Source organism: Perca fluviatilis, chromosome 18, assembly GCF_010015445.1.
Source record: "Perca fluviatilis chromosome 18, GENO_Pfluv_1.0, whole genome shotgun sequence".
In the NCBI taxonomy this organism is placed as follows: Eukaryota; Metazoa; Chordata; class Actinopteri; order Perciformes; family Percidae; genus Perca; species Perca fluviatilis.
The window spans coordinates 31,944,002-31,962,399 of NC_053129.1; the positions used below are offsets into that span (position 1 = coordinate 31,944,002).

At 41.5% G+C, this 18,398-nt stretch overlaps 1 protein-coding gene across 1 annotated transcript; it reads right to left on the bottom strand.

Annotated features, from left to right (window-relative positions):
• Positions 1-1,631: 1,631 nt before the first annotated feature.
• Positions 1,632-16,438, bottom strand: LOC120546256 (bifunctional protein GlmU-like). Its single transcript, XM_039781076.1, has 4 exons — positions 16,306-16,438; positions 12,947-13,138; positions 8,371-8,637; positions 1,632-1,957 (listed from the first exon to the last, which is right to left on the bottom strand). The coding sequence occupies exons 1-3, from the start codon at positions 16,306-16,308 to the stop codon at positions 8,386-8,388; spliced, it is 447 nt and encodes a 148-aa protein (XP_039637010.1). The 5' UTR covers positions 16,309-16,438; the 3' UTR covers positions 1,632-1,957; positions 8,371-8,385.
• Between the last annotated feature and the right edge of the window lie 1,960 nt (positions 16,439-18,398).

Sequence of the window (18,398 nt, forward strand, 5' to 3'; positions counted from 1 at the left end):
ACGGAGGGGGTCAATGAAAATTTGGCACTATGTTCCCACAGCCCTATTGTCCCACATTTCTAAGACATTCTCAAAATTAGGTCTTGTGTTCCTACATGTCCCTTCAATTTAAGCCCTATCCTCCCACAAGATTTTTTAGGGTTAGGGGTTAGGGGGATAAAATCCGATACAAATTTATGAAAAAGTAAATGTGGGAACATAGGGCCTAATTTTGGAACAAAATCTTAGAAATGTGGGTGCTGTGGGAACATAGGGCCTAATTTTTAGTGAAAGAAAAATTCTTAAAAATGTGTGAACATAGGCACGCTCCCGTACGGAGGATGAATCCTGCATGATGGCACTGCCTTCGTCAGGGTGAACTCTAAATGTTTGTACCAGTGGTGGTAAAGATCTAAGGGTAGCACAGATGTCTCCTCAGGTAAGTGCTCTCTCTCATACTCAAAGATTACACCTGCACATACAAGGTCTTTCTTCACTGTGTTGTGCCGTGAATTTGTAGTGTTTATTTTCTCCAACTATTCTATTAATTCTCTGGGATCTAAGGGCATTTTCTAGATTTTTACATATCTTCTAAATTCACCTTTTCACTGATCCCCATGTGTTTGGTGGGTGTAATGGTCAGAACAAACTCAGCTTTCTGTGCAATGAGGCCCAAATCTATCCAAGAGCAATTTGTACAGAGATAATTTGGACCTAAAGCTGAAAAGTTGAAGTTGGCTTTTTGAAATTCTTCAAATCTTTTCTGAAAAACACCTACACTCATTTTCTTTTCACAAAATGGACAACGAACACGCAAGTCCAGCAACCATACACAAAAAGACAGATGATGAGTATCACAAGCCATCTTCCTTGTCTCCTAATTCGGCGCGTGAGTGATGGATGATCAACCGATAAAAGGGCGCCGAAGCGAAGATTCTGCCAATTCCGGCAATATCTAAACCACATTTCTGTGCTGTATAATTGCTTCAATATTAATAGAGAATTAAAAAAGTTGTTTTGATGCACTTGTGCGTCCTTAAAATGTAGCTCCTATAACAGACATGACAGTGATCTGAAGAACTTAAACTACATGTTAAATTCTTGATATTACAGAGCGCTCCTCCTGCACTCCTGTGCCCTTCAGGGACTCCTTGTCTCATGCTGCCCCCTAGTGGTTAACAGCTGCAGTAGCCACATCTGCCCCCCAACCGAGGCTCTGAGGCCACTCTGGATGGGTCCTAAAAGGTCACAAGTGCAAATCCTGGGCTGCATGAGAGGGATTTGGTATTGTTGAATTGCTTTGTGGCACCATCACTATAAATGTAAAGATGGGTTGTAATTGTTGTATTTAAAGGGTGTCAGTCATCCAGGTCATAGTTATTCAAGGAAGGGGTTCAAGGCAGTTCAAGGGTTTAAGGCAGTGTTGTAGTCAGGACCATCTAAACCGAGACCAAGTCATCACCAAGACCAGAGTGTATCGAGGCCGAGTCAAGACCAAGTCTTTGAGGGGTTGAGACCGAGTCAAGACCAAGACCTGGGCAAAATGGAAAATGCTAACCATAGGCACTCCTCACATTGATCTGAAAGATCCAAATTCCCATAAAGAAACACTCACAGAAAACAAATTAAGATTCTTCTACATTCACCTCTTTTATTGCCTCAAGTGTATCATGAGAAATGCCTTGATAAAATAATCAAAAGTCAGTTGTGGTCTTGACCGGACTTGAAATAAAATCCAGTGTCCCCTTAAGGCCCTGACACACCAACCTGATAATCGGCCATGGGACAGTCTGGTGAGGTCGGTGACTGGAGTCGGTTTGGTGTGTTCTGTGCCATCGTCCGTCGGAGGGGCCGTTGGCCTTCATTTTGGCCGACCTGACTTGCTGGGTCGGAGGGCGGTCAGTCGGACTCAATGACCAATCTGATTGGTGGAGCGCTAACCCGGAAATGGCAAGCGGGATGAGTGATCTTTGTCGATCTGAAATGAAGACAGATTCAGCAACTGGACGGCGTATTTCGAACAATCCGCCATTACTATCGGCTGGAGAAGCCAGACCCACGTGACGCGTTCGTCATCCGTTATTGTTTTGGGCAACAATACAGATTAGTGCTGCCTGCTGTTATGGAGACGTATTACTACTCACGCACGCAAAGAACGTACGCTCATGTCGGCGTTGCTTCAGTGTGTTCCGAGGCACTTTTTGGACCTCGAGACAGAGACAAGACAGAGTAAAAGTGTAAATTTTTTTTTTGTAAATTGCGACTTTTTCAGTTCTAACTAAACGGTGGGGAAACCCAGCATTTTAATCATTTTATTTTAATAATCATCTCAGTTGGGTTGTAACTGCTGCTTGAACAAATTAGTTATGGGGTCTTTTTCATTCTCTAAATATCATGTATCTCCGCAACACAGGAACAGTTTTATTACAGCCTGATACATTAAGACATTTAAGACATTTTCTAAAGAATTTAAAAGCGTCTTTTTTATTTTTTCCTTTTTAACTTTCTTTCTGCATTTCTTTTATTCTTGTATTACTTTTTCTGTTATTTCCAGTTTTATTTCCTTCCTTCTTTACTTGTCAACTCAACTGATCGGAAAACGTGCAAATCTCGGCCAACAGTGGAACTAAACCGTAGGCCACTCCTCTTCATCATGAGTACCTTTTGACTGTAGAACATTTGTTAATGAGTATTGCTTCAACTGTTGTACTGACACTTTTACTTTGGTTAAGGATTCATGTCCTAACTCTGAAGAGAAACTTTCTCTAATGGATGCGTTTGTGTTTACAGCCATTTTGATTCAGTCTTTTCATTCATTCTCTTTGTGTGTCTCAATGCAAGGCAGGAGCTAATGAGGATCCTTAATAAACAAAACCAAAAATGTTGTATAAAAACTCACTAAACTTGTGACAACTTCCATCTGCAGCGACAACGGCAGCTCGGATGTTTTGATGTGTGTTTTTCGTCCGGCCCTCCGCCTCATGCTGCGACCATTCAAGCAGAGCAGCGTGTCATTAGCATGGGAGCTCTTTGGCTGCCACATGAAAAGCTGGCCGATCAGGCGCCGGCGGTGGCAGCTCCCCAGGGGGGCAGCTGCTTACAACTCTGCAAAGACATGCACAGGCCACAGCTTCTCTTGTCCCCCCCCCCCCTCCCAAACAGGAGGCCGTTTAGCAGCCGACTTACAAATGACCTGGGTTGGCTTTGTTTGAAGTGAGGCGGAGAGGGGGCGGCTCACCAACAGCAGAGTCCCTCCGCCGCTCACACGGCTCATTACTCACACAGATCATACGGACAAAAGGCGGCAGGGAGGAGAAGTCACTAATGAGGAAAAGAGCAGATACTAAACGGAGTAATCAGGAGCCTCCTTACCAGCTTTTCTGCTGCTTGTGTGTCACTCAGAGACAAAGGGAAGAGATTAACCTGAGCAGAGCAGGAAGACAGACACCACAGCTGCTCGACCTGTAAGGGCCAGGTAATGCCAGGAAACACTAGTGCCTAGGCTAGTTTAATAGATTTATAGATACATTCAAAGGGTGAAAAGCTGGCTGATGTGATACTTGTTTGATTAGGATACCTTTTCAGACATTCATAGTGTTGTACTTGGTTGTTCACAGAAAAGGTGAACAGAAAATAGTTGTGTAAAGCACTGATTCCCAACCAGGGGTTACTTCTGCAGTTGCCAGGGGGTGCGTGGAAAGATTGTAGAGTAGAAATTATGATTTGATTGGAAGAATATCCCCATATTAACATGTCATTTGTAACACCTGAACACTACATCTGCAGTTATGTAAGAGTGTGTGAAAAAGTTAGCAAGCGAGCACAGACGTTTAACTAAAAGTAATGACTAAAAAGTTTGAATGATTAGCTAAAAGTAATGTAGAAATGGCTAAAATAGCCTAGTTAGCTAGCGTTTGAAATAGTTAGCCAACGTTTGAAATAGTTAGCCAATGGTTGAAATAGTTAGCGTAGTTGGCCAACGTTAGCTAACTATTTCAACTGTTGGCTAACATAATAGTTAGCTAAGGGTTGAAATAGTTAGCCAACGGTTGAAATAGTTAGCCGACGGTTGAAGTAGTTGTAATAGTTAGCTAACAGTTGAAATTGTTAGCTAACGGTTGAAATAACGGTTGAAATAGTTAGCCAACGGTTGAAATAACGATTGAAATAACGGTTGAAATAACGGTTGAAATAGTTAGCTAACAGTTTAAATATTTAGCCAATGGTTGAAATAGTTAGCTAAAAGTAATTGCTTAATGTAACGTAAATGGATATATGGTTGAAACTTTCAGCTTCACTCCAAGTAGTAGTAGTCTAGAAGGCTTGTAGTAGTACGACTGCTAACCAAACCAACCTAAATATTGACAGTTCAATTGAAAAAGAAATTACAATATCCACTTTAATATAATAAATATTGTTAGGCTACATTTGGAACATACATTGTGAATTGATGAAGGGGTGCGTTCATCTGACAGTGGTGGGGGTATCAGACAAAAAAGGTTGGAAACCACTGGTGTAAAGAGTGACGGGTGAGAGCGAGAAGTTCAAACCAGCTTTACTTTCTCACCTTCGCACACAGCTGACCAATCACAGCATTGAGTGGGCGAGAATGTCAGCTTGTCGGTTTCGGAAAGTGCGGGCATGAAAGTCAAGTCTTTGTCGAGCAAGGGTCTCACAGTCAAATCTAATTGGTGCATCACAGAAGGCGAAAACTGCTAGCGTTGCTGTGAAACAATAGACAACTAACTTATTGTTCGACGTTTTATTTTCTTCTGTTGACATGGAACAAGTGTGCGTAAGCACAGGGAAAAACAAGCCTGCCTGTTAAGGTTTTATCATCTCTGTCACATGAAGACGGCATTTAAATAAGGAGAAAAATAACTGAGAATGATCTTTAGATCAAAAGCTATATATTTCAAATCGAGAACATAACCTTTTGGCTGCGGCATCGCCTCCCAATTTGTCAGCCAACGAGAACTGAGCTGCTTTAGTTGGATGCGTAAAACTGCCTCCCAGGGAGCACTGGGGCAGACCACCAACGCTTTTTGGCCACCATGCTGCTTCCACACAAGCAAAACAAAAGCACAAAGCTGCAGCGGCGACGCTTTGTAGCTCGGCTTTAATGTGGCCACAGGCCGGCTGCCCCACTGACACGCACAAACACGGCAAGACCTGCAAAGCGTTGTTGTCCTGGAGGAGAGTTTTCATCCCGACCGGGACCGTATGGGTGGTTTGGGCATTACTTTATTAATTGATAACAAATCACACACTTTAAACTCCTGCTTACAAACTTGCAGACTCTCTGATACCATCACAGTCAGCATTTAGAAAGCTTTATTCTTTTATTTTTTATTATTATTTCTTTTAAAGTTGTCTTATCAACACGTTTTTATGCACATATTTGTGCACAAAACAACCCTGAGTGGACGCTCGAGTTGATAAGCGGAAAAAAACCCACCAAATATTAAAGTCCAATTATCGGGGTCTACAGCTGGAAATTTGCCGTAGAGGCTAAAGCTGCTCCTTTTACCTTACAGTTTATTAAAGGGGGCTGTCCACGACATTATAAACTAATAAACTAAACTAAATGTTTTAACACTTGGCTGAGGTGGAAAAGTTGATGTATCGACAAAGTGTGACGAGTGTGACTTTAACGCGATGAGGAGACTGTAACCTACCTCACATTAACACCTGAAACAAACATCACAGCACAGGAGATGAACTGTTTTCCAGACAGCAAGTCAATGGGACTCTAGTCGATATCCAAGACGTTCCACCTCTGGGATTGCTCTCTATAAACTGAGGACCAGAAAGGAACCAGAAATACTGCACATTCTTTGTCACATTTAAAGTGTTAAGTCTGTCTCTCAATGTCTCTCTCCCGGTCTGTGGCTCTCAGCCTCAAAAGCCCATTGATTATTTTTTCTAAAACAGCGGGTGACTCTAGTTTTTATCAAACCAACAGGAGGAAACAGTACTATTTTCAGTAGTGGATTAATCCACATTTGGTGCTCTATAGCGAGTATTTGTGGCAGCAGGACGATGTGTGTGCGATAGTCAAAATAAACTACAGTGTGTGTGTGTTCATGGTAATGAAGGAACATGTCACCCAGACTGGAATCAGTCAGCCTGAGGTCCAATTAAACTCAAACAAACTGGATTCCATCAAAAGGCTGTTCCACTCTCCTCTCCCCTCAACCCCTCCCCCCTCCCTCCGACCTGCCTGCCCGCCACGCGGCAAACGGAGCCCTTCCTTTCTTCGCGGCAGCGGCCATGACCGAGCCGAGGTCATGGCTAATCCTCAGAGGGTTCTCGCTTTGTTTTGTCCCAACCAGGGGGGGGGTCAGAGGCTCTGAAAGGCCGCGGCTCAGTTTAACATCTATTAGCAGAAAGCTGCGACCCCCGCAGAGCCGCTCCCATTGGCTGCTGGGGCTCAAGACAAGCTGCACGCCCTGAAAATGTTCTTACAGCTGGCCAGACGCCGTACGATTTTATTCATCTTGGATGTGAACTCAAACTACATGTTTTAATCAAGTCTTTCTGCACAGCCAAAACATGCAACATCTACACGTGCTGCCTTTGTCCGTTGGCAGTTTGATGCAATGTTCAACAATGTTGACAATGAGAGAGAGAGAGAGAGAGAGAGAGAGAAAAACCATGACTTTGTGCAGTTCTACTAAGAACGTAAATCTAGAAGAGATGCAGACTAGGGCTGCAACTAACTCAGTTAATCGATTAGTTGATTGGGCTATAAAATGTCTGGATATTGTGAAAAATGTGGATTAGTGTTTCCCAAAAAGCCCAAGATGACGTCCTCAAATATCTTGTTTTGTCCACAACTCAAAAAATATTCAGCTTACTGTCACAGAGGAGAGAAGAAACTAGAACATATTCACATTTAACAAGCTGGAGTCAGCATAAAAAATTACTCAAACTGATTAATCGATTATCAAAATAGTTAGCGATTAATTTCAGTTGACAACTAATCGATTAATCTTTGCAGCTTTATGCAGACAATATGTTCTGTTCTGCTACACGCAAAATATACAACGTTCTAATATTAAAACAGGCTGGCCACGGTTAGAGGATCTTTTGACAGTCGCCATCGATCGCAGATGTCCAACTGCAGACCGGCGATTAAAATCCAAAACATTTCACAGGAAGAAGCGGCTGAAAGGAGTTCCATTAGCAGGTTTCACCAAAAACTTTGCACGTTGCGTTATTTTGGACAGTTGTGCGGAAGCCAATGATGAATTCATGCTGTTTCTGATGAACTAGGCTACTTTTTCTTAATAAATTTCGAATTCTTAATACCCGATTATACTAAATTAGATAAAAGCTTCTACACTAGATGCCTATCTGACAGTGCTATAGCTAAATTTAAGGAAGCTATTCCAACAGCACTAAACTCATTAATAATAATTTATGCTGTTTATTGATCCCCAGTGGGGAAATTACAATTTACACTCTGTTTGTTAGAAATCACTACACACAGGCCTGAAATACACACACACACATGCTCAGGACCTATTCATGCACAAATGGAGAGATGTCAGAGAGCACAGTCATTTAAAGTAGCTGTGATAAAACCTCTTCTGAAAAAACCACCCTCGATCCTGAGGTCTTAGGCAACTATAGACCTATATCTAACCTTCCCTTTCTCTCCAACATCCTTGAGAAGGTAGTTGCCAATCAGTTATGTGATTTTCTACATAGCAATAGCTTATTTGAGGACTTTCAGTCAGGATTTAGAAAGAATCATAGCACAGACACGGCACTGGTGAAAATGACTAACGACCTTCTAACTGCTGCAGACAAAGGACTTGTTTCCGTACTTGTCTTATTAGATCTTAGTGCTGCATTTATCACTATTGACCATCCTGTTACAGAGATTGTAACATTTAGTTGGCATTAACTGAATTGCTCTAAGCTGGTTTAAATCCTATTTCTCTGACCGATCTCAATTTGTTAATGTTAACAATAAATCCTCCAGGTACGTTAAAGTTAGCCATGGCGTTCCACAAGGCTACATAAAATAAAAAAGAATTGAAATAAGCAAGAATTTTTTTTCTATATTTTCTATTTTGACCCTGTAGGACAACAAGTTTATGGTTGACGGCAAGACAACATGAGGGTTAAAATGTAATGGTAACACTATAATAATGGTACATGAGTTATTCATGAATTCATGAATGAATTCATGCATGCAAAAGCATGAATTAATTCATGTAGTACTTCATGGACTATCAGAAGTCCTGATGATTCAAATACCTTGATTGATGCATTAACTAACATATTGTTCATGCATTAAGTCATGCATGAATTGAGTTACCAATGGGTAATGTAATCTTTTTCATAATAAAAAGGCCACAGCTGTATCTGGTAAATCACCTGGTTTTTATTCCTTCAGCTGTCAGATGTTCTCGGTTGAACCACGAGCTCGGGGAAGCCCGTCTGTTCGTCCATGTCTCTGGTGAAGCTCAGGCCGACTGCCTCGCCGACGACCACCTCGGCCGTGGTGAACACCTCCAGGTCTCCCAGCACGTGACCCCCGACCGTCTTGCCCTCGGCGTCCGACAGGCAGATGTGGACATGGGCGTCCCGGTTCAGAGTGCCCACCAGGGAGACGATCTCGAACCGCCCGCTGAGCTGGATCACCTGAGGGGAGGGGAATGTCCATAAGCGTGAAACATGGAGGTTTTTTTATAGTTACTTCACTTTATTTATAGCCTATCAATACAACTGGCAAGCTTGGAATCACAACAAAAGGGTGAAATCATAGAATTAATGTCTAAAACTGTCTCAAATAAAGGCCCTGTTTCTCTCCTCAGTTGAAGTTAAATACAATTTGAAAATAGTAATCAGAAAGTTTTAGACAGTATTGACTTCATACAGTTGCACTTCTTGGCCGGTATATTGGACCAGTGGTTATAGATTTGATGACCCTGACACAAGCTCTGCGTCACTGTTATTTCACCTCTCCATCTTCCCGGGGGGAACAGGGTGGAACCCGAAAATGTGATCGGTCCCTCCCTGGTGCTAGAGTGCTGTCAATTAGGCCTGCACAAAACATTATGGTTATTGATTAATCAAATATGCTGCCATAACACAGAATAATGCGTTTGTCTTTATCGCTATAGTAGTCTCGGTGTGTGCTTATGTGTTGTTGATGCGTCCTAATGTGAGTCTATGCACTTTCACCTGTGTCTACTGTGTATGATACTTGTGTTGTGTTTTTCTCATGCCATCAACCGGCCAGTTGTCCTGATCTGGAATAGTGGTTGTGTCATTTTACTTGTCTATGCCTTTATGTCTTTCTAGTTTTATGTGTATTTGTTGTAGCATATTTTATCGTTTTAAACCATCAACCTGCTATAGGGACTGCAGATGAAAATTAGCCTGTATGGCTAAATCTGGCACATTTACATGTTGGACTCAGTACTCGTGTTGATTTATGTGCGTTGTCCCTTTTTAAATAAAGAAATCTGAAATCTAGTACTTCTACGTACTAGATTTCAGTACTGGCGCACGCCAGCGGGAGCTGTCCGGGATGCGGCAAGTAATAAATGCCCGTCTTGACCGGGTGGCGATGTTGCTGCGGCCTCTCGGGCGCATCTCCTCAAGTCTAGAGAGGATTGCTGCAGCCATGGAACGTGGGCCTCCAAACGCACCACCTGCTCCTGTTGTGCCCCTTCCTCCTCCCCCCACTCCATCTCCGTCCACCCGCTCCATCAGGAGCACATCGCGCATTACTCCCGGACCAGATTCCGCCGGAGTGTCTCCTTGAGTCCTCTAATATTTCCTCATTTATGTCATCAACACATCCATCATTCATGGAAATGTGTAAATCACAACAAGCCACAAAGAATGCTGCGACTTTTTGAGGACTGTACTGTAAAATGCCTCCTGATCTATCCAAACACATGAAGCGCATTTTCAGTAATATTTTTCTTTGTAATTATGTATGGTTTTCAAAAATGGGAACTGCTGCATCCATTTAGATGAGAGAAGTGTATGCGCGTTGTGCACACGCTACATTATGGCCAAGCATGCGCCCCTAAAATAGCATCTGAATAACGCGCTACTGACTTTAGACTAGCGCCACTGACTTTAGACTAGCGCCACTGACTTTAGACTAGCACCACTGACTTTAGACTAGCGCCACTGACTTTAGACTAGCACCACTGACTTTAGACTAGCACCACTGACTTTAGACTAGCACCACTGACTTTAGACTAGCGCCACTGACTTTAGACTAGCACCACTGACTTTAGACTAGCGCCACTGACTTTAGACTAGCGCCACTGACTTTAGACCAGGTTTTTCCTGGTCAGTGGAGGAATTGTTTTCTGAAACTGCAAAATAGGACCACGTAACGTTTGTGCCGGAACATGCCTCCTCTTTTCGCTGAACCGCCCCCGGGAGCGCAAATACATTCCCTAATTTACCGACGTGCGTCTGTGGAGGGAAAAGTCCGCTGTGCGTCGGGTGCAAAATAGGAATGATACATGCGTCGGTGTACAAAGGCAATTGCGCTGAGTGCAAGATAGGGCCCTCAGTCTCTTCAGCTTTAATTATCACCAGATTTGATAATTTAAAAGTCATATTTAAGTCCGTTTTTGTTAAAGCAGTTTTCTACTGAAATCTGCTTGAAATGTATACCGCCCGTTGCATGCCGGTTAGATTTGTGTCCGACTTGATCCCGACTGACGTCATGCACACGTGGGCAACGATGACCTCACGAGATCAAGGCGGCAGTGGCTTTCAGAGGCTGCCGACGCAGTTGCTTTCCACCGACTGCAAGACCCAGTGCATGCTGGGATCAGCTAATCTAACAGCTGATTGGTTCAGAATCGACTCAACATGATGACGTGATATATAAACTTTTTATTGTTTTTGAATTGGAGGGATTTTATTTGCTATTTGTCTGATTTAAAGGCGTATTCTGTACAGAACACATGTTGTGACGTTTAGAAGTCAGAGAGACTAAATCCTTTCAGATTACAGATCATCTAAAGTCTGTTGTTTATTAAAAGGTCCCATGGCATGAAAATGTCACTTTATGAGTTTTTTTTTAACATTAATATGAGTTCCCCCAGCCTGCCTATGGTCCCCAAGTGGCTAGAAATGGTGATAGGTGTAAACCGAGCCCTGGGTATCCTGCTCTGCCTTTGAGAAAATGAAAGCTCAGATGGGCCGATCTGGAATCTTCTCCTTATGAGGTCATAAGGAGCAAGGTTACCTCCCCTTTCTCTGATTTGCCCACCCAGAGAATTTGGCCCACCAATGAGAGAGAGACATCATGGCTTGCAAACAAGCGAAGCATGGTAGTTGGTCAAGGCCACACTCACACCCTCTACCTTGCCCCCCCCCCCCTCTCTCCTCCTCAATAGCATTTAAAGCTACAGACACAGAAATGGCACATCCTAAGGAAAGCTCATTGTGGGACTGGCTCTAATGGCTGTAATTCTGCACCAAGGTTGAATTTCGGGAAAGAGACTTCAGATACAGTATTAGGGGACCACTAAGGTCTATATAAAAGAGACTTCAGATACAGTATTAGGGGACCACTAAGGCCTATATAAAAGAGACTTCAGATACAGTATTAGGGGACCACTAAGGTCTATATAAAAGAGACTTCAGATACAGTATTAGGGGACCACTAAGGCCTATATAAAAGAGACTTCAGATACAGTATTAGGGGACCACTAAGGTCTATATAAAAGAGACTTCAGATACAGTATTAGCGGACCACTAAGGCCTATATAAAAGAGACTTCAGATACAGTATTAGGGGACCACTAAGGCCTATATAAAAGAGACTTCAGATACAGTATTAGGGGACCACTAAGGTCTATATAAAAGAGACTTCAGATACAGTATTAGGGGACCACTAAGGCCTATATAAAAGAGACTTCAGATACAGTATTAGGGGACCACTAAGGTCTATATAAAAGAGACTTCAGATACAGTATTAGGGGACCACTAAGGTCTATATAAAAGAGACTTCAGATACAGTATTAGGGGACCACTAAGCAACAGATCACATGTAGAGCATTTTGACAGCTACTCTGTCATAATAAAAACAACTGGAGACTGCGTCCAAGCTGATACAGTATATGGGTCTGATAACATTTGAATAAATTGGAATCAGACGTCACCTAACAGGATGTGAGTGTTTCTGTGACTTCCTGTTCAGCCCGAAGGCTGCTGGAAACTGTCCGACTTGACAGCGGATCTTTATCACCGCCCCACGGCTGCCGCAGCCTGCTCTCGTCCACTTTACAGGCGAGGCGCAGTTCATCTCGAATGAGCCTATTGTTTCCATGGTGACAATCCAAAATTCTGATACCATGGAACCAGCACTGGATGCACTGGTTTGTTTTTTAAAATGGCACACTGAGCCTATAGAAAATGTGTATTGTGTTCGGATATACAATTTGTTTAAAATGAAAACAAGTGAAACTAATAATGAATGTGATGTTTTATTTAGCAGAATTACATTATGTTGTTCTATCCTATCCACTATTTCCTATATTTCTAAGCAGATTTTCTATGCTGAATTCTGATTATATATATATATATATATATATATATATATATATATATATATATATAAAAAAAAGAGAAAAAAAAAAAAAAAAAAAAAAAAAAAAAAAAAAGAAACATATGGTGCAGCATATCTTCATGTAATTATATATTATGAGCTAAATAATAAAATATAAATTTTAAAAATATATACAAAAAAAACTATATGTATATATATATTTTAAAATATAATTTATATATATTTTTTCTTTTAAACTCTCACTAATTGTGTACACGGTGTAATAAGGTTTTTATCTAATATTTGGTCATTTTAAAAAGGTGCTAAACAAAGTGACAAAATGGCAGACAGTAAAGTTTACAATGTAAAGTCTGCCGCCTCCAGACGGTAAATCTGGGGCCTTCGTGCTGCCTTCAGGTACCTCATTTGTATTTGCTGCCGTGGCGTTGGCCAGCCGGAGCGTTGCCTTGGTGACGCTGCCCACGCAGGTGATGATGAACGGCGCTCGGAGGCGCCTCTCCTCCACGAACGCCTGCAGAGATCCCAGCAGCTCCTGACCCGGGCCGAACCGGACCGCGTGGACCTGCAGAGACGAGCCGCCCGCTGCTGAACTCTGGGAGAAAAACATTTGAAATGAATTGGTTCATTTGTCTTTTTATTTACTCTCTTTATTTTAGATTCCCCTGTTGCCATTTACTGTATTCCATTTTAGTTTTTACCTTTAACAAGGTTTTTTCTTCTTCTTTTAGATCTTTTTGGTTCTTTATTAATTTTGTAAAATAAAATATGAAAATTTTAAATACTTTTACTTAACCCTCCTGTTGTCCTCGGGGTCAAATTTTCTTTCAACCGAATTGTCAAAAAAGTAACGTGGATGGTTCCATAAAACGCTCTTCACAGTTAAATAAATGATTAGTTCACTACTTTCATTGAATTTGGCTGTTTTATTCAATTTTAGAGCATTTAAAAAAAATAATAATTATAAAAGAACATTGAAAAAAAGTGACAAAAATGTCGTGAAAAAAGCTTCAAAAACGTGGGGAAAAAACAAAAACTTCTAATAAAATGCAAAAGTAATCGACAAAGACAATCGAAAAAAGTGACAAAAATCTTGGAAAAAAGCTTGATAAACGCTGGGAAAAGTGACAAATGTCGAAAAAACAATCAAAGCTATAATGACGACCAAAAAAAAAAAGAAAAGGTTTAAGTTGCATGGTCGACAGGAAGAGAACACAAGGGTTAAGTAAGGCTTTGAATGCTTTTAGTTGTTGCTTTTAGTATTTTCACAGTGTGGTAGTACCATACCCACAGAACTAAGGACCATCACATCTATCCAATCCTGCTCCAAATCCATAAAACATTATGGTTATTGACTAATCAAATATGCTGCCATAACACAGAATAATGTGTTTGTCTTTATCGCTATAGTAGTCTCGGTGTGTGCTTATGTGTTGTTGATGCGTCCTAATGTGAGTCTATGCACTTTCACCTGTGTCTACTGTGTATGATACTTGTGTTGTGTTTTTCTCATGCCATCAACCGGCCAGTTGTCCTGATCTGGAATAGTGGTTGTGTCATTTTACTTGTCTATGCCTTTATGTCTTTCTAGTTTTATGTGTATTTGTTGTATTGTTGTAGCATATTTTATCGTTTTAAGCCATCAACCTGCTATAGGGACTGCAGATGAAAATTAGCCTGTATGGCTAAATCTGGCACATTTACATGTTGGACTCAGTACTCGTGTTGATTTATGTGCGTTGTCCCTTTTAAATAAAAAAATCTGAAATCTAGTACTTCTACTAAAGTAAAGGATCTAAATACTTCAATACAACATGTGTATGTGTGTGTGTGTGTGTGTGTGTGTGTGTGTGTTCCATACAGAGCTTTAACAGGATCACTGTGTTAAACCAAACACCAGCGTGACCTCTGACCCCTGCGGTTTTACAAAGAGCTTCAACAGGCAGAGCAAACTCCACATCGCTTTACATTTAATCACTAACACGGTGCCGAGTCAATGTTTCGACTCACAGTCCTCTTCAGCTTTAATTATCACCAGATTGTATCATTTAAAAGTCATATTTAAGTCCATTTTTGTTAAAGCAGTTTTCTACTGAAATCTGCTTGAAATGTATATAAATCAACTATAAAAACAGATTTCGACTAGTTCGAAGACACAGTGATTCTTATAAAAGAAGAACAGACACATACATGAGAAATGAGAAAACCTATAGGACGTGACAGAATACTCGGGCCGGGAGCTTGTAGGACTTTAGGCTACGTTCACACCGCAAGTCTTAATGCTTAATTCAGATTCTTTGCTCAGATCTGATTTTTTTTTTTTTTTTTTTTTTTTTACTTAACCTTTTTAAAATGTGTCCTATATCAGATTCCAGTGTGAACTGACCAGCATGCGCAAAAGAACAATACCAATGACATCAGACGCAGCACGCTGTTGTACTAAAGCTAGGGAGGCTATGGAGGGAGTCTGCATTCTCGCTTTTATTTCAAAATGTTTGTGTAATGCCAGCCGTGACATTAATAAGCAGGTGCTGAGGAGAAGAATGAAGAGAAAGAGAGACAAATTGGCTATTTTGGCATTTTGCGCGCTATGGCTGCACATTCACTCCAGAGGTCTGTGTGGATGCAGAGACGAAGCCAGGAGTGGTGGGACTGCGTTGGGAATAGCTTCACAGAGACACAGTTTATTCAAAACTTTCTGTCCATTTTTAATGTTACTGTTGTTACTCAAATCCGCCTTGGTTGTTCACACTGCGGCCACATTGAAAAAAAAAACAAATCAGACCTGGGTCTGATTCAGGACCACATAAGTAAGTGGTCTAATGCTACGTTTACACGTGGCCGGCTATTTTCATAAATGGACATTTCAACCTCTCCGTTTTCAGAAAAGTGTTCGTTTATATGTACCCGTGTATATATGCCGCCAATGCCGTCAAGAGCACGCCAGACCTGTAGGTGGCGGTGTAACGAGAAGCTCAAGCCCACGTTAGCCAATCAGAATCCCGACAATAGCAACAACAGCAACCAATCACGTCCTCTTTCTCTCTCTCGGCTGCCTAAACCTCTGTTTGTCTCAGTTTACGTGCAAACGGAGATTTCCAAAATCTCCACTCTGGCCGGAATTTTTAGAAATAATCGTTTTCTGTGATAAAAACGATTATTTTCGTGTAAATGAGAGGCCAAACCACAGGAAAAAATCTGCGTCTTCCCTCGTGTAAACGGGTCCTAAATCTGATTTGAAAAAATCTGATCTGGGCAAGATTTGAGCGTTCACACTACTACTGAATTAGTCTGACCTGGTCACTTGACCCCAAAAACATCTGATTTGGGCCACTTTGCCTGCAGTCTGAACGTAGCCTTTTCTGCAGCAGTGCAGCTGGAGAACTCATGAGACCATTTACAGTAATTTAGCTTTAGAGTTTAGTTTAGAGTGCTATAGCTCTGGTCTAAAGTCTAAAAAGATCTAAAAACAGCCAGGAGTGTTTCCTATGCTGCAGTTTGCTTTAATCCAAACAACACATGGCTTCGTCTTCATCTCAGAGAGCATGAGGCTTAACTCTAGCAGAGAGAGCACTATGTGATGCACAGAGTCAGTGAAAACTTGCAGGTTTTTATTTTTTATTTTTCTTAATGTCTGGATGTCACAGGGAAACAATCCTGCCTGAGTGCATTTCAATAAGTTGGAAATCTGTCATGAGTTTTCTGTTCATCTGCTTGTTCAGCAGTTCGGATGTTAGAAAAGTTTAAAAAGTGAAAACTCACCATTGCGCACGAGTCTGAGGCTCCTCGAGGACTAAACTCTGAGCACAAACTCTTGAGTTAAACATTAACAGGCAGACACACATGCAACGGTGGAACTGAGCATGCTCAGTGAGAACTAACTTCCTGCAGAGAGCTTCCAGAGATTGTTTTTCTGGTCTTGTACTGCCACCTGCTGGTACTTTTAGAGCTAACTGGAGTACACGATGGGACACTTAAATGATCTGTGTTACCAATGTGGGGTCCAGGAACCCCCAGGGGTCCTTGACGGGGTTCCCCAGCAAAAAGGGAAATCATTCATTTTCACTATAACTCCATCCCAAAGTACCACAATCACAGAACATATGACTATTTTGGCCATGGGTTAATACTCTCTCATAAAAAAAGCAACAATCCTGTCGGACAGGGGACCGTAGGACAAAATCTTATCAGATGTGGGTCTAATTTGTGTCAGTTTAGGGGTCTTTCATGTGAAAGAGTTTGGGAACCACTGTCCTATGCTGCCTTGGTTACGCCTTAAATTCAGTGGTGTAGTCTTTTTGTGATCAATTTTTTATTGAAAAATGTACAAAAAATATATAATCACAAACATATACACAGTTTTTTCTTTTCTTTTCCTAACCATCAATGTAACAGAAATGAAGTCCTTTGCACATCATTAGGGAAGCAACAGAATTAGGACCCCTATAACACCCCACACCCCCCCACCCAAAGGCGACTCCCCATAATCCCCCACCCAGGATCTCTCTCCAAATAAAAATACAACAGAAAGATCAAGGTCGGCCATGCTGCACCCTTTCTTTAACTAACTTATATGCTGCCTCCCATGCCTGCAGAGTCTCATGGCTGGCCCCGTGCATACGGGCAACGGACCACTCCATCAGCACAATTTCAAGAAATGAGTTGGCCCAGTGCTGCCAAGCCAAGGAATGTGGCGGCTGCCACCTGAGGGCCAGCATCCTCTTAGCTGCTGTGAGACCGGCCCATAGAATACGTTTATGCTGCAGGGACAGATTTAAAGAAGAGTCATCATTAAGCAGAAGTAAGGCAGGGGAAACTGGGATCCTGATCTTAAGAATGTCACTTAAAGTGAGAGATATTTCCTTCCAGAATCTAACCACGCCGGGGCACTCCCAATAAACATGCAAGAAAGACCCCTGGACATTAAGTGAGCAGAGATCGCAGGTTGGAGACGTGGTGATCTTCATAGAATAACGCCTTCTGGGGGTGAGGTACAATTCAGTGGTGTAGTCTAATGTATTGTAGTGGGTATAATGTACTGTATACAAATATTGGCCAGAATCTGCCTTTTTTGGGGGGGGCATATCATAGTGGGGAGTCTGGGTGTCCTCCCCCAGGGAAGTTTTGAGCATCAACGACTTAATTTCCTGCATTCGGATATACTTTTATGCACCAATTTACGGTGGAAATCCCTTTACTTAGCCTATGTGAAGAAGAAAAACACAGATGACTATTCAAAATATATCAGAAATATAATGGAAATTATGTTGTCATTGGGCATTTTTAAGTGGGTGTATGGAAATCCTGGAGATTTCTTAGTGGGTACACTGCGTTTACCTGCGTATCACGTAGACTACAACACTGCTTAAATTATAGAGGGATAAAATGCAAAATGAGAAAGGAGAGAAAATCACAAAGAAATGGTTTCAAATATGTAGAAAATGTTTTATAAAAATCCAAATCAAATCAAACTTTATTTCTATAGCACATTTCATATAAGTTAATATAACACAATGTGCTTCGTACAAAAGCGACATAAATAAAACACTTTATACAGAGTTATACAGAGTAAAATATATACGCACGCACACACAAACACACACACACACACACACACACACACACACACACACACACATAAAAGATCAACATTGAAAAGTTATTCATAAACTTTTGTAAAAAGAAAGGTTTTTATCCTTTTTTTAAAAGTGGACAGTGTGGAGGCCTCTCTCAGTTCCACTGGCAGGGTGTTCCATATCTTTGGGGCATAGACACAAAAAGCAGCCCCCCCTGCTCTGGAGTTAAAAGACCACTGCCTGTGGATCTGAGGGTTCTTGCTGGTTCATATATAATGA